The following is a 17,700-nucleotide window of genomic DNA, read 5'->3' on the forward strand; positions in this document are numbered from 1 at the left end:
TGAGGACCTGCAGTACCGTCCTGTGCTGTGCCTGTCTGGAATGCTCTTAAATATACGCCTCACTCAGAACGTCACCTGGTACATTTTGCCCTCTACTACCCTCTGAGTCTAGGGGTTACACATGGATGAAACGGTATAACGGTAACCTACATTTTCCAATGCAAGCCTGATAAAAGTATCAAACTCACAAAAAAGGTTAAAAGGTTTCGGGACCATAGAGCAGAGCCTTCTACCTACGGAGAGTTGCGTCACTCCCGTTCACTTCATGGGGCCAGGTCTTCTACGCACACATCTATTGGCGTATAGTGACAAACGGCGAACCGGAAGTTTACAAAATGCATTGAAGTCTATGAGGTGTAAAGTGACAATGAACCACGTGACCAGCGCTGTTTCTGACTCCGCAGCAGGGGCATAGTTCTGCCGATTTAAAATGACTCCAATACGGAACTAAAACTTCCTATGATTGGCCGCTAGTTGCGCTGTTTTCCCCCCCGGCCGATCGCAAAAAGAATTGCCCACCATTGGATCCCATTCATTTTCCCCTTTCGTTTTCTAACCTTAATTAACGTTTTCATGAATACTGTATGGTTCCTATCGCTAGTTAAAAATTGCCTTTCAATCACCATCACCATTTGTTGAAATGTGGTCCAATGTATTTTAAAATAAATGATAAAGTTGCGGGGGGGCGTGGCCAACTAAACTAATACCAGCCGGCTGCGAGTTTAGAAACTATACGCTTGCTAAGGGAAAACCACGCCCCGCACTCATTTTTGAAGCTTGTGATTGGCTGAACCGGAGGTAGGGAGCGCTCCATTGTAGTCACTTGGACCGCGGAGGAGGTGAAGCCCACGATAAACGATAAATATAACGATTGCATTCACCACGGCTTCGTGACTCGTGCGGCGCTCCGCCGGCCGCACGGCCCTGGCCCGCTCTTCGCGGGCACTCGCGCCTGCGGCGCTCGGGCGCGAAGAGCAGGACCAAGGACCGCTGGCCTTCGCGCCGCTTGCAATGTCGTGGACAATAACTGCCGACGCTGTTGAAAACGAGCGCTCCTTCCCTTAGCAAGCGTAGAGTTTCTAAACTCGCCAGCCGGCTGTGTTCTTCTTCGTGTGCTGTATTTCGGGAGGCTCCGACCACATTCTCCCATGTATCCCTGCGTTGCACGTGACTGTTGGCAGCCAATAGCATCTCTGATGCCTTTACAATTCTATGATGGCGACACCCATTCCAAGGGGTAGAAAGGGCCATTTGCGCTGCATATAAACCAATGGCTTCGCTTCGTCCATATTTTTCTACAGTCTATGCTCCGCAGTGGCAGGACTCTCTGATTAGAAGACTCTACCAAAGAGTTAAAATCACACCCGTGTGAACTGAGCGGTGGTCGTGGAGGCTGCACAACAGCAAAACAAATATATATATATTGTGTGTGTGTGTGTGTGTGTGTGTGTGTGTGTGGGTGGGTGGGTGTCTGGCCTGGCCTGAACAACAGCGCCCCTCCCTTAACATGTGTGGTCACAAAAGGTACTACATACAGGCTACAGGCTACATACAGACAGACACGCATACAGACAGACAGACAGACAGACCCACACACACGGCCACGTATAGGAGCGTTGTGACCACCGCTCAAAAATAGCCTAGGGTGAGACACCCAGACCCCCCCGCCACTTGGGGAGCCCCCCGGCCCTCCCCCAGCCCCCCCAGCCCCCAAATGACTGGTCTGAGAAGCGCTTTTGGGTCTATGGTTGCTAGATAACCAACCAGCCAATCACAGCGCAATCCTTCCTCCAGTCTATGGGACCAAAAGGCTCCACTCATTACATTCACTACTCGCTCCGAGTCGCTCGCTCGCTCACTCAGTCAGTACGAAACCAAGCCGTGTCCATCTCCCGCTTCGGCGTGCAAATATTCCACAAGCTGGGTGGTAATAATAGGCTACCACACAGGGACCCCCGGCCGCACTGTTCTTTACGGAACTACGTTTTCTACCGGATTGCACTTTGTGGTGTGGGGGGAGGATGTCGTGCATAACGGGCAACAACATGTCCCTTGTCGCCTTGGCTCTGGTGGTGCTTGTGGTCGTCCTCTCCACTTCTCATGGTAAGAAAGAATGCCGTACTGTCCATTTAACACCATCTAATCCAGGCCGAGCCGTGCCACACACACATACACCATCCGGGTCTAATTATGACTGTCAACACGTTCCGCATGCTGCGCCCATCATATTCCAGCATCCACCAGGGCCATCAGAGCCATTCCCATCCGTGCACGACACAAAAGCTGCAACAAGAAACAACACAGCTGAGCTGAACAGCCGTGATGTCATCGTGCTTTCTTGCTATTTTTACTTTTTGTTTACCTATAGCGTCAGACTCAGGCCCGTTAATAGGTTATTGTTCATACATACTGTATAAGCCGCATGCATGTGTTTGAGTGAATTAGTATCAGCAAATATTATTATGTTAACTGAAAAATCGCCCTCGAGGAGTAGTAGGCTAGGTTGGCTGCTTTTACATTATGTTAGCAGAGTGGCCCATTATTTGTGTGTGTGTGTGTGTGTGTGTGTGTGTGTGTGTGTGAACATGACATAAAGACCCCCTTTTGAGACACTTGGCCAACACGCATCATTATAAGCTGAATAAGCAACAGGCAATAAATATGGTCAAAATAAGTATTCGCAAGTAATAGCACCCAAAAGTGGTCTCATTCTCAACAAGAGCAAGTGTTGCGATTCTGATTAAGCTCATCTCCTCAAGGATGCTTCAAAAATACTAAATGCATAAATAAAAAGACAGACCAGCTCTTTTCAAAGCAGGCTTAACTTATAATCATAGAAGTCTATGTTCTATAATATATCACAAAGTCAAAGAAATAATGTGGTATTCTCTTGTGGGCTACAGATGAATTATCATTGCATGAACACTGCAGTGTACATTTTAGCACCCTACATGCAGGTGGCTTGTATGACCTAATTATTAAGTACATGTTAGCACAGCAGTTAGTTAAGATGTTTTAGCATGCTTTCCATTCAGTATTGGGGAATTTCAAGAAAGTGGTTATACCAGGTGCATCTAACTGTACATTTTAGACAGCAGTAGCTTTTAAAGAGGAGTATATTTATTTCAAGAGTATATGTTATTCCTTTGGTCTACGTTAGGTCCACTTGATGAATACAGTACATGCCGATATTCCTTCTTTAAAATCTTATCCCAAACTCAGTTGAGTCATCAACATGTAAAATGTGATTCTTTAGTAGAGAATGATTTTGAAAAGATGACTGATGATAGAAGTTTTGATGAAGTCTGTCTCAGAACTCATACACAGGTCAAAGATTAAGCCTAATATTCTGTGCGTCCGCAATAACATCCTCCAATGTATTAGTTCAACACTGGTCTGTGAATGTACTGCATCTGGTCCCTTACCCTGCAGTGCATTCGGTATAAGAATTAAGTGATTTTTTTTCCCCACCATAATTCTTTTATTACTTGCGCCAGAAGAGCGTGCAAGTACTGCGTTCGGTGGCGTATCTGTCGCCTATCTGGCTTTGTTTACGCCTGTAGCCAGTCAGGGACCAGCATTCTTGGTGACGTCACTATCAAGAGCCAATGAGGGACCAGCATTCTTAGTGACATCACCAACAACAAGTGCAACCCGATATATAATTAACAAGGCGCCCTCTGCTGGCGCACAAGTTGGCCATACATAGCCACAAGTGCACAAGGGGAAAGTTGGCACCTCGACAGAGTGCAGTCTAGTTTTATTTTGGAGAAAGTTGGTCCGCAACTGTTGGTAATTGCGTGATATGAGGACAGTGGAATTGAATACATCATCAGGGGTCAGGAGGTTGAGAAGGCTTGTGGTGCTTCAATTCCAAAAGAACTTCAAGCTTAACTGCAGAAGAGGATCAGCTCATTAAGATCCAGTCTCCAGGCACATGTATGAAACTCATCCCCTTGTGAAGATCTGGATGAGTTATCATGCAAAATTCGTAGAGCTTACAGCAAAAGAAATGCAGTGTTTATTACCTTTTGCAACTATGTATTCATTTATTGTTGAAGTCAAGTGTCCTTTGGTCTCTTGAAAGGCGCTAATATAAATTTAAGTTATAATTGTTATTATATAATAATAATACTCATTATGTATCTTTGAGAGAAATACATAATATGCCACACTGGCATATGTGCAAGTTAGTTATGATGGGTGGAGATTGTATTTAGTCAGGATGGTGGTCCCTGGCTCATATCAGTTGAAAACCCCATACGTATAGCATGTTGGAGTGCTGTTCTCTGGGTGGCTGGTTTTGGGAAAGAAAAGAGATGCTCAAGGCCAGCTGGACTCTTTTGTCAGAGAATGTTTTGAGTTGTTAAATTGTCTGGTATTTCCATCTAAGTGCCAAGTGGCAACCAGTGAGCACCCTGCCTGAGGCCTAACTGGCTTTCAACCACCACTCAATTCAACAACTCTCATACTACAAGCTGTAAAAGAGTAGATGAAATTATTTTTTTGTACAAGCTACCCACATTGAAATCATATAAGGGGGAGTCAACACAGGGGTTGACACTAAGGTCTCAGAGGCACTTGCCCGTCGGGCAAGTACAGGTCATGTTCTACTTGCCCAAAGGTCATACCTACTTGCCCGAAAAGTAAATCGTCCATTTTAAAATGAAAGTTAAGATTTGAATTACCGCTCAATTTAACACTGATTTCTTTACTTTCTGGGGCTGTGCGATAAAAAATGTATACTGCTCTATACTTGCAAATCCAAATACCAAATACCTACAAAGCTATTGTTGAATATGTCTGTGGTTTCACACTTGCCATTTTACATTTTTAAGAGTAGCAACAGTAAAAACAGCATATTATAGGTAATCCGTGCTCTTATTTTACATTCCGCAGACCAGTAGACAGAACGCGCTGGCCACGTTCAGGTGTTTAGACAGATATCTCTTTTTGTGCTTATATACGGTTGCGTCCCCTCTCAATTAAGCACTTGCCCGGTCGGGCAACCTGAAAGCAAACTTCACTTGCCCCAAGGTTTTATTTACCTGCCGGGGGCAGGTGGGCAAGCCTTAGTGTCGATGCCTGCAACATACAGTATGTCGAATCACATCAACCTAACCTAACGTCCCTATTCTGAGGGCAAACATTAAACATTCTGCAAAAATAGCAGCTCTACAAGCTCACAACACATCATGATGCGTTGTGACTTGTGAGCATGTAGATTGGGGTGTAGACTGGGGGGGGGGTGCCAAGTGCCAACTTGTATGTATTGTGACTGTGTGTATACCTGTACAGTCATAACGGTAGGTTCCGTACGGAACCATTGTTTACTTAGATATGGAAGGATGACCTCCCACTTGGGTAATGACGCCCCCTGGCGATCATTCAGAGAAACTACTTCAGCTCCCGTACTAACGTAGGTAGGAAGGGCCTGTCACTCAAACCGGAGTGACCCGCCTCCAGGCTATATAAGCCCCCGGAGGCGGAAGTAACATCCTCTTAATACCACTCTCTGCCACATTCAGTGAAACAGAGGGGCATTACGTGGGAGGTCATCCTTCCATATCTAAGTAAACAATGGTTCCGTACGGAACCTACCGTTTACTGTCAATATTCCAGGATGACCTCCCACTTGGGATTCTTAAACTCCCCTCTAAGCCACAACCTACTCTCATACCCCCACACACCCCTCATACGGGTGAGCACAGCCCAAACGGGCGTGACCCATCACCCAGAAGGTCCCAGGCCCACCGGACCTGGGTGTGAAGGCATGAGAAAATAAGGAGAGACCCTGACAGACCGAAGTCCGCCTCATTCAACCAAATGAAAAGGACAAGTCCGCCTTATAAGTAAGACACACTATATAAGGAAAACACAGGGTCCCCCCCAAAATACCCCAGGTGGCTACATGCCCACCTGTGGGAGGGGAAGATCCGACTCCTCTATGACGTAGAGGAGGCAACTGCACCCAGAACCGAATGCGCTAGCGAAGAGGATTCGATATCCAGGTGATAGTAGGCTGCAAAGGTAGAAGGCGAAGACCAATTCGCCGAAACACAAATCTCCTGAACGGAGACTCCCTTTGCCAGTGCCCACGAAGTAGCCACACCTCTAGTGCTATGGGCTTTAAGTGCCGCCGGCACTTCCACACCCGCACTAGAGTAAGCCAGCCTAATAGCATCCACAATCCACCTCGAAAGAGTGGGTCTAGACACCGGCTTTCTGACAAGAACATTGCCCATTTCTACAAAGAGCTGAGAAGAAGCTCTAGAACCAGCAGTCCTGTCACAGTAGGCCTTCAATGCCCTGACAGGACAAAGGCAATTCAGCCGCTCATCCTCCGCCGAGACAAACGGAGGAGGATGAAAAGCCAGAAGAACAACAGGCTCCTTAGGGACCACCATGTTCTTAGGAACAAACTTAAGATGAGGCTTGAGCAACACCTTGAGATCATTGTTCATAAACTGCATGCACTCCGCAGACACCGAGAGAGCTTGCAGGTCACCAACTCTTTTAGCCGTGGCCAAAGCCAGCAAAAGAGCCGTCTTGAAACTCAAAAGTTTCAAAGGCATCCCTACAAGCGGCTCAAAGGGAGCCCGACATAGGCCCCCTAGAACCACCTGCAGATCCCAAACTGGGAACAAAGACCTAGTCACCGGCCTCAAACGTTCAACTCCTTGCATGAACTTGATGACCTCCGGGACTTTAGAAGGTGCCTTGCCCGCCACCCCCAGGTGACAGGCATTAATAGCCGCCAAATACCCCCTAAGGGTAGAAAATGCTAGACCACTTCTCAAGCGGTTCTGCATAAATTCCAGAATTTCCTGGGCTGACGCCACATGAGCCACCACAGGTGGAACACGCGACTCGCACCAGTCCTCAAAGGCATTCCACCTTCCATCATAAGACGCCCTCGTAGAGGGCGCCTTAGCACTCTGAATGGTATCAACCACTTCAGAAGAAAAACCGGCTGCCAGCAGGTTTAACCTTTCACGTGCCAAACCCACAGGTCTAGGACCTGCAGGCCTTGGTGGAAGATCTCCCCCCTGGCCTGACTCAACAGGTCCCTGCACTGAGGCAGCTGCCAACCCGGTTCGCAAAGGAGAGGGGCGATCGCCGATCTCCACGTGCCCTTGTAGGGAGCCACCAGGAGCATCTCCAGACCGAACCTCCTGACTCTCTCCAGAGTGGGTCGGATTAAGTCGAAGGGGGGAAACGCGTACAGTAGACCTCTCGGCCACGTGTGCGCTAAGGCGTCCAACCCCAAGGGAGGACTGCCCTTCACCGCGAAGAACAACGGACACTTCGTATTCTCCGCTGACGCAAACAGGTCCGCCACTGGCTGACCAAACTTGCGAAAAATCTGGCTCACCACCCTGGGGTGGAGAGACCAATCCTCGTAGCGAGGACCTCCCCTGGACAGGAGATCTGCTCCGCTGTTGAGGAGACCTGGGACGTGTGAGGCCCTGATCGACTTGAGGCGCGACAAGCACCAAACCGTCAATTCTCGAGCCAGACGGTCCAGTGGCAACGACGACAGGCCCCCCTGTTTGTTGACATAAAACATGGCCGTCGTATTGTCTGTCCTGACCAGGACGTGACAATGCAAAATCCAAGGCTCGAAATGCTTGAGCGCCAGGAGTATAGCCATCAACTCCAAATAGTTGATGTGACGACCCCTCATCTCCAGAGGCCAAAGCCCCTGCGCTGTGCGCCCCTCGAAAGTGGCTCCCCATCCACTGAGACTGGCGTCTGTCGTGATCGACTTGTGGGAAACCACCTCGCCAATCGAGACTCCGCTGGTGAGGAACCCCTCCACCAGCCACGGAGACAGGGCGATCGCGCAGGAAGGGGAAACCGTAACCTTCTTGTACTTCAAGGAGGGCGGGATCCCGAGGGATAACATCCATCTTTGAAAAGGTCTCATATGAAACCTGCCCAAACGCAACAGATGTACTGCGGAAGCCATCATTCCCGTCAGTACCATGCAACTCCTGTAAGTGACCTCCTGGCCCACTTGAAAGGAGTCGAGACATTCCCGAAACCTGTCCACCCTCTCCTCTGAGAGACGGGCCGACATGTCGGATGAGTCCAGAAGGACCCCAATGAATGTAAGACGACTTGCTGGAGTCAGCATGCTCTTGCCGTGGTTGACTATGAAACCTAAGGCCTTCAGGTGAGCCAAAACCACTTGTGTGTGACGCGCCACTTCGTGGGCGGAGCTCGCTGAAATCATCCAATCGTCTATGTACGTCGCCAACCTGACGCCCTGCCGTCTCAGCGGGGCGATGGCTGCTTCGGTCACTTTCACGAAAACCCTCGGGCTCAGTGACAGACCGAAAGGGAGTACTGTATGCTCGTACAGGCGACCCTCGAAGGCGAACCGAAGGAATTTCCTGTGTGGGGGATAAATCTGGACGTGCTGATAAGCATCCTTCAGATCCACTGAACAGTGGAAATCCCCTTGCCTGACCGACCGTAACATGGTGGGTACTGTTAGCATCCTGAAAACGTACTTCTTCAGGTACACGTTTAGTGCCTTTAGGTCCAGGATGGGACGTAGCCCCCCCCCCTTTTTGGGCACCAGGAAATAACGGCTCCAAAATCCCATGCGGGATTGGGTCCTGTCCAGCTCCACTATAGCACCCTTGCTTAGCAATGAGCTGATCTCTTCTCTCAAAAGACTTGCTTTTAAACCACGTGCTCTGGTATGAATAACCCTGCTCGAAAGCGGGGGTATGTCTGCGAACTGTAACCTGTAACCCCTGGTTATCGTTCGAAATACCCAATGGCTCGGGTTGCATAACTTCCACTGGCGCGCACAGCGTGCTAGCGTGTTTTGAGCGAGAGAAACCCCACCACTGTGCTTCCGTGACGGCGGAGCTTTTTGGCGGCCGGACCGGAAGTGGGGAACCTGCGTATCCGTATCCGGAACGACCGGATGCGGAGCGCAAGGGTTCAATAGGCCGCATGGCGGAAACACCTTCTGGTTGTACCGCTTGACTAGCGGAGCTATTTTGCGGCGGGACCGGAAGTGGGGAACCTGCGTATCCGTATCCGGAACACCCGGATGCGGAGCGCAGGGGTTCAATAGGCCGCAAGGTGGGAACACCTTCCGATTGTACCGCTTGACTAGCGGAGCTCTTTTGCGGCCGGACCGGAAGCGGGGAGCTAGCGAATCCGTATCCGGTGAAACCGGAAGCGTTCGGTTTTGGCTCGATAGAGCGACAGGAAGAGCAAAGCGATTCGACTGATAAACAGACTCGCCCACAACTAAAGCATTCTCCCCTGACAGGAGAGGAACTTTTACGTTTAATACCTGCTCTAAGGCCTTTATGCTTGTCCCTTGACCCGGGCTCATAGTAGGCCGACAGAATTTCTGACTCAAGGTTAAATTCATAGCATCGCTCACGCGAGGGAAAATCCACTCGCGCGCATGAGGAACCATATAATTGTTTGACGTTAACATTACTGGTTGTTGATAAAACCTCTGACTGATTAAAGAGTCCTGACGGGACTCCATCATTCTTACAGGAGGCATGCATAAAGGATTCATATTGTCGACGCGAGGGATATCCCACTCGCGCGCTTGAGGAACCACATAATTGTTTGACATTAACATTACTGGTTTCTGATAAAACCTGTGATTGATTATCGAGTCCTGACAGGACTTCATCATTACTACAGGAGGCATGCACGATGGGGTCGTCTGTGCTAGTGCGAGAGAGTTGGACAGAGACAGACTTTGTTCTTTCAACATGTTTATTGCCGACACAGGAGGCATCAAAATTAACATTTTCATTTCCCCGACACGGGGTACCGAAAAAACGCCCTCGTTTGGGGGGAGGGGGACCGAGAGACACCTCGGACCCCCGCCCCAGCACAATTCCCCTCTTCAGAGTGTCATTTGCGCTGTCCCCTACCGCGGCCACCGCGGTATGAAGACTGCTGCCTGCCATCCTTGGACGGGCGGCGCGGCTGAGCGCGCTCGGGAACCACAGCCTTGGTGCGGGGCCTGTCAGGCGCCCTGGCTGCAGAGGCTCCCCTGGAGGAAGACGAGTGCTTCTTAAAAGAAGCAGAGCGGCCCCTTTCCTTGGCGCGGGAGGAGCGGGACGTCCTCCTAGCTTGCTGCGGTTCATCCTGTGGCACTGTGGTGGACTCGACGATGTCCTTAGCCGCCTTGAAGAAGGTAACTCTACCCTGCAGCAGCTCCAAGCCCCCCACCCATGAGGGTGGTGGGACTGTTCTCCATATTTATGAGAGACTTGTACATCTCCCCGCGAGGACCTAGAGGCTTCTCGCCCACGTCCCTCTTAGGCTCGAGGTCGACATAGTCGAGCCAGCGGGCTCTCTCAGACTGGAGGTTGTAGTCCATGGACCTGCCCATCCACTTAACCGCATGCCAATTGACCTTCAGCATGATGTCAAATAGAGTGTTCAGTTCAGCTGTGTGCTCCCCCGTGGGCAGACCTTTGACCAGGCCCTTGGTGGAAGCGAGCAAGAGCTGGATCAGATTTAGGTCCTTAGCGGCCAGAGCAGCGGACCGGTAGGCGTTACGAGCCCTGTCCGACTGCAGCTTGTCCTCCAGGACAGTGAACCCCGGCGGGTTGGTGCCGACGAGGCCAACAAACGGCCCGTTTTTAGCCGTGCCTACATCTTTGTACTGGGGTCTGACGGAACTCAGAAAAGATTGTGCCAACAGGTGGTCCAGGTTAGGGCAGGTGGACATGCCTGCCTCCGCACCGCCCACCAAATCCAGCACAGAGAAAGGCAGCTTCCTGGGGTCTTTATGTGTCTTCCATGAGGAATGGAGGGCCTTGGTGAAACCTTTCACCAGCGGCAGCCTGGAGAGGACATACGGGGCGGGAACCGAAGGCTCCTGCCCGGGCATTTCATCATCATCCTCTGCCTCTTCAGAGGGGAGAGGAGGTGGCAACTCCTCTCCAACTCTGGCCAGAGCTCTCATGTAGACTGTGAGATGATCCAGCATTTCTGCTGCAGAATCGACGTCCTCTGCTCCCGCTTCACTCGCTTGACTGGCGGGTGGAGGGGCAGTGGTGCCTGAGGAGGCCTGGGAGCTCCCTGCGGCGTCCAGTTGACGTGCTGGAGCCGCAGGGGCATTACCTTTCACAGTGACCGTGAGTCGAGAACCCTCGTCCTCGACGGAGTCCTCCTCCTCCTCGGCCGTGTATCCAGAGTATTCAGAACCAGAACCCTCGCTCTGACCGGAGCTCAGGTCCGACTCTCGCCTGAAGGTCTGGACTGTTTTGGTGATGCTCACGTCGAGGGGGACGTCCCCGACGGTCACATCCAAGCGTTTCTTTTTGGGCACCGCGCCCGAAGGGGAAAAGGCTACCGGAGATTTCGTCTGGGTGTTAGCCTTCTTGGTCGCCTTCTTAGCGGCGACTTCACCAGACCCGCCAGCTCCAGTGACAGTGGAGCTAGCTGCGGTCGGTTGCGCGGCAGGCGGTGTCTCATGTAGCACGGCGCCATCTTGACTTGGAATGGCGCGCTGGTTGTCAAGCGGATCTCCGGAAGGCAGCGCCGCACCTTGACCAACGGTGCGGGCCGCCTGGGGAAGGAAAGACTGGGCTGTGGGGTTGAGAGCAGTGGACCCACCTGGTGGAGCGCAGGCCCCGAGGCCTGCCCTGGCTAGGAAGAACCGGTGTATCAGTACATCGTGGTCGTAGGCCACGCAGCAGTCACAGAAAGGTCCTGCTCTCCCCTGAGGACTCAGTGCAGAGAAGGCGTGTGCAACGCCCATGCAGCCGACACAGAGATGGTGAAGATCCTGTCCGTCGATGAGTCCTGGACAGCCTGGACATTGCCTCGGCAGGAAGGCCAGAGGATCCATGGCGAAGCACTGTAGATAGAGTTAACCAGAAGCAGACGAGCTAACAAGCTAACGGCTAAGGCTAGGCCACGCTTGATTCGGGCAGGGCCTGAACAAGCGGTGAGCAGTGTAGCTAACGTTAACAATAGCAGACGAGCTAACAAGCTAACGGCTAATGCTATGCCACGCTTGCTTCGGCGGAGGCCTGAACAAGCAGTAATAATCCTTTGTTATAAAAGGAAATAACCGTCGATTTAGGACGGAACAAGAATAAGTATTCTTAAGTACGGGTTAATTCAACACTCGCCAGTGGGCGACTCCTAATGCCACCGCTTTAGGCTAATGCGCGAAGAATAATAATACAAAGGCTGAGTTTCAACTTATCTGAATGTGATATCGCAGAGAGTGAAAAGAGGATGTTACTTCCGCCTCCGGGGGCTTATATAGCCTGGAGGCGGGTCACTCCGGTTTGAGTGACAGGCCCTTCCTACCTACGTTAGTACGGGAGCTGAAGTAGTTTCTCTGAATGATCGCCAGGGGGCGTCATTACCCAAGTGGGAGGTCATCCTGGAATATTGACAGTAAACCTAAAGTGATAGTACCATGACTTAAGTTTTTGTAAAATGCATTCTGATTGTATTTGGCAAGAGGCGAAGAAAGTTAGTCATAACAAAGTAGTAATGATGCACATTCCTACTCCCCCAGGGAAAATCGCGCTCTTTCGAATGACCATCATTTCGACCGGAGGGTTAGCGACTCACTCCACGGAGGTGAGGGTTAGTCGGGTGTCGAAAAGATGACATGTAGTAACAGCGACACGCTCCCCTTCCCATTCAGTGAGTTGATAGCATTCAAAGCCGCTGACCAATGATTTGCCTTGCAACCGAACGGTTGCATGCAACTACTCGCAACCATTATCCCCAATGGCAGTTGCAAGGTGTCATTGCAATTTGCAAGGTGTCATTAAAACTGTTTTGTTGCGGCTAGTTGCATTGAGGTGGGGGGTGTGAAGCCTCATCTATTTTGAGTTAGTCCAAAATGTTGCACAAAATCATGACTTGCTTTCATCCACTCAATGTGATATCATTTCAACTCATAATACTTTAGAATATTTTTTTCCAAAAATAGCAAAGATAATTTGTTGATCTATTTGGTGAGTTTGTTGATCAGCTATTTTTTTTACAATTTGTTTGAAGTATATAGTGCTTAAGTGGTTAACATCAACAAAACACAAGTGTGTACACTGTGCATGTGTGTGTGCGCATGTGGGGGGCCTCTGCTTTTGTCAGATGTATCATGGGGGCTCCAAGGAAAAAAGTTTGGGAACCATTGCTTTATTTAATTGCGGCCGTCAGATCACAGTTACTATCAAAACCTCGACCAGCTGTCCGTCAGTCCGTCCGTCAGTCTGTCTGTCACACGTCACACTTTTGCCCTGCTCATATCTTCGCAACCATTGCCCCGATCATGCCAAATTTTGCATACTCACTCCTTGCCTGCCAAACCACAACCTCCACCCATCAATTCTCACATGACCCTCTTCTAGCACCACCGTGAGGCCGATTCTTGCAAAACGCATTTATGGACATAGCTCCTACAATTTCTGCCCTAAAATCACGCAAATCGGTACACAGTATGTCTACACTCAGCTCATCAACATGGATCTGTCCCATTTAGCGCCACCTTCTGGCCGATCTTTTAAAACACATTCTTGGACACTGCTCCTACACATTTTGCCCTAAAATCACGCAAATCGGTACACAGTATGTCTACTCTACACTCATGTCATCAACATGGATCTGTCCCATATAGCGCCACCATCAGGCCGATTTTTTCAAACACATTTTTGGACACTGCTCCTACAGATTTTGCCCTAAAATCACGCAAATCGGTACACAGTATGTCTACACTCCTCTCATCAACATGGATCTGTCCCATATAGCGCCTCCATCAGGCCGATTCTTTCAAACACATTTTTGGACACCGCTCCTACACATTTTGCCCTAAACTCACGCTCTCCCGATTAGGGAGTCTTACTGGTGTTACGTTGTTCACGTTGTCATTTGTTTGTTCACTTATCATCTAGTGAGTGCCAACGAGGACTGCCTGTGGTATGTGGATAAGAATGGCACCTGGCACAACGGCTTTGACTGTCCCTTAATCACATTCTGCTGTGGGAACTGCTTCCGTCGTTACTGCTGTCTGGACGCCTTCAAGATGATCACAGAACGGGAGCAGAAACGCTGCATGCTCTTCCAGTTCAGGTGGGTGTCGGGAGCATGGGTCCATAGATACTAGGGCTGGGAAATTAACCCTAAATATATTGAAACTTTTTTTTTATACTAAAATAAATGCATTAGTCTAATTAACATTGCTGCACAATGGTGGCCTACAATGTTTTTTAAATGGCTGATTTACAAACTCATCACGATGCCTTATGACCTTGTATTTACGCTATTTCTTTTAAATACTTGTTTCGTAATGGAGGCAAATTTTTGTATAATCGTGATATTGATCACAGAGCCCTAGTCCATAAATTGGTAGCGTGCAATAATACAATGCATCCCCATGCTGTAGGATATTACTAGATACATCTTGATCAAGTAGTGATCGAGTAATCTATTCTGATATTTACTTTTTTGCATCCATGGACATTTAAGTTTAGATCTTTACCGTTGTGGAGTGAATACAACATTTAATTGAATTACAATGCCAAATGTATTGCAATAAAACAAGAAATCATTATGGCCAAAGTATCATAATATTTCAATGTGTAACAACTGTCACTCAAAGAGATCATATTGCCAATCAGGACAGACATAGGTTTAATATAAAGAATTGACATTGGTCCACAGTCATCATGCCTTCCATGAGTGGGACTCGTTCCCATTAGATTCCCATCAGACTAATTGACCCTGCTCGAGTCACCGGAGCACAACATGTTCTCATTATGTCTTCCAACACATCAGCTTAACTCTGCTTTTAATGGTGGATTAAGCTGAAGTCCCCTGTGAGCGATTGCGATAACGCTGGACTAAGCAAACTCGTGCCTTGAGAGGTTGCAACATTGCAGTTTCCTCCACAGCGCTGGAAAACATCCATCACTTTCACAGCATTGACCAGGCTACCTGGCGCTTATTAACCCCAGAGGGAGTTAAGATTTATGTGCAGTAAGGTCTGAAATGAAGTGACGAGATAGTGGGCTTCATTGAACTAGTGGGGCTGAAATTAAGTGACGATGTAGATGGCAGAAGAGACGGAGACAAAGAAAAATGGATGGTTTGTAATCACATTGGGCCTCATTCAGAAAGCCCTTCTTAAATTTTGACTATTTTAGTGTAGGTTTGCTACTAAGTATAGGCCAATGTCTGATCCATGAGACAATGTAGTGGTTGAGACTGAAGGTTACGCTTCCCTCTTCTTTACCTTTTCTACCGTTGCTTTCTTTCTATCTCTTTCTCAGCCCCACCAATATAGCTGGCATCGCCTCATCCATTCTGCTATTTGTAGCTATCATTGCTACCATGGTGTGCTGCTTCATGTGCTCCTGCTGTTACCTCTACCAGAGAAGACAACAGAGTCGCAGGACACCTTATGATGGTAAGAGAGACACACAAACACACACACACACACACACACACACACACACACACACACACACACACACACACACACACACACACACAAAACACATGCATTGTGACCTTTGTGTAACACCCAGGATTCAAACATGGGATTCCGAGGACAAGTCAAGACTGAGTGCGGGAGGGGGGTCGAGACCAAGTCGAGACCGAGACCAGATAAAAAATAAATAAAGTCCTCATTTGATAGTTACTATGGAGGCAGACACGAAACATGGAGTGAGAGTATAGGGAAGTGGCATGTAGCAATGGTCTGGCTGGCCAGGAATCTAATCTAATCTGGCCTGTTAGGGTGGTGGGGGTTTCTTACTTTCTTTGCATTTGTAAGTTAAATGTATTACTCTGGTGCACTTTGTGGGCAAAATTAAGAAGATAGGTCTATTTATAACGTTGGGGTTCTCAGGACATAATTTAACATTTATAGTTCCAGCTATTATTTGCACAAGATTGACACATTTTCCGGAGTATGGGTTTACCTACTAAACCATTTACAAGTATCATATAATAATTCTTTCATGAAAAGCGCCAGACAGCAATGTGAATGGGCTCCTCATAATATGGGTATAATGAAATTATTTAATTGCATAATTATTCAAGTCAAGTAGTGACTTGACGGGGCGCCCGGTGGCCTACTGGTCTTAAGCGCATACCATATAGGCATTGATGCCTGGCGGGGTCGCCGGGTCGATTCCCGATCCGGACGACCTTTGCCGCATGTCTCTCCCCATCTCTCCCCCCGTTTCCTGTCAGTCTACTGTACTATCCAATGAAGGCATAAAAGCCCAAAAACAAATCTTAAAAAAGAAAAAAAAAAAGTAGTGAAGAGTCCCGAGTCCCTTAGTCAGAGACTGAGTAAAATCATGTGCAAGACCAAGACGAGACAGAGTCAATGAGAATTTGGACTCGAGACCTGGCTCGAGACGTGTCATTGACTTGAGTACTACAACACTAGATATTAGGCCTTTGACCTTGGGCAGGGCTATTCTGTTGCACACAAAGCATGCATACCACTTACACAGAGCTTCATTATACTCTCCATCTCCCCTCCCTGCTTTAATCCACCACTATAACTATTGCCCCTCTCCCTGTCTCTGTCTCTCTCTCTCTCTGTGTGTGTCTGTGTGTGTCTCTCTCTCTCTCGCTCTCCCTCTAATGTGTGCATCAAACACAAACACTGCTTGGTTTTGCTGCCAACATTGGTCACCCCACCCTAATGTTTTCTTACACTGATGTACAACAATATGTGTGTTGATGGCCTCCAGCCCAGCAGATCCCCATGACCAGCTATCCAGTGGAGCCAATGTACGATGCCTATGGAAAACCACTGGGACCCTCCGACTACCCACACCCAGGCTATGCAATGGCACCCCTGTACCCTGGCATGCCCCCGCAGTATGCAATGATGCAGCCTGGGCCCTATGCTGCGTATCCGATGGCAGATCCTGGATACAGCCAGGGTAAGAGTAGCAAAGCTGCGTCTTAGAGTGTCACGAATAACGTTCTTGTGCCAACACCTCAACTGTGATTTGTTGGCAATTTTAATTTTTACATAAGATAAACTATTAATCCAAAAGGAAATCATACATGTCATAGTGGTGAATCAATATGTTTTCAGGAGACAACATACATGATATTGAAGTGAACTGACTTTTTATCTGTTCCTTTTTCAGCTCCTCCACCTTACTCGCCTCCACAGTATCCCGGCCATTGATGGGCACACACGCACACACACACAGGAAAAGAAGAGGTGACTTTATCAAAAGGAGAAGGCGAGAACACACACACACACACACACACACACACACACACACACACACACACACACACACACACACACACACACACACAGCTTGACTAGCAGTGTTTTGCTTGTGAAAGATAACCAGAAGCACTTTAAGGTGTTTTGTTTATTTATAACGTTGTCCTGCTTTTATGGCGTACTCGAGTGAGTCAAATTTTAGTTACCGAAACCTGATGCCTGATTCCCTCTGGTGGTTTCACAGAGGAAATGTCACACCATCCCCAAAGTGAGGTCATCAACCAGCGCCACCAGTGCAGCAGCTCTGCCTGTTCACTGCATGCGTTGGTGCACAGTGAGCTCAATGGCAGTGTTCAAAAAGGGAAGGGGGTTGGCGCTCCACTTGTTAACAAGTCTCTCTTTCTTTTTTTAAGGGAAAACTTTAAATGGAACAATACCTTAGCTCCTTGCCCTCATTGAATTAA

General features: G+C 48.7%; 1 protein-coding gene across 1 annotated transcript; it reads left to right on the forward strand.

The window, feature by feature from the left end:
- Positions 1 to 1,969: 1,969 nt before the first annotated feature.
- shisa4 (shisa family member 4) lies at positions 1,970 to 17,188 on the forward strand (the record flags this gene model as incomplete). Its single annotated transcript, XM_080727822.1, has 5 exons — positions 1,970 to 2,103; positions 13,923 to 14,100; positions 15,300 to 15,436; positions 16,740 to 16,934; positions 17,148 to 17,188. The coding sequence occupies exons 1-5, from the start codon at positions 2,022 to 2,024 to the stop codon at positions 17,186 to 17,188; spliced, it is 633 nt and encodes a 210-aa protein (XP_080583948.1). The 5' UTR covers positions 1,970 to 2,021.
- Between the last annotated feature and the right edge of the window lie 512 nt (positions 17,189 to 17,700).

This window comes from Nannobrachium achirus, assembly GCF_963921795.1.
Source record: "Nannobrachium achirus genome assembly, chromosome: 6".
In the NCBI taxonomy this organism is placed as follows: domain Eukaryota; kingdom Metazoa; phylum Chordata; class Actinopteri; order Myctophiformes; family Myctophidae; genus Nannobrachium; species Nannobrachium achirus.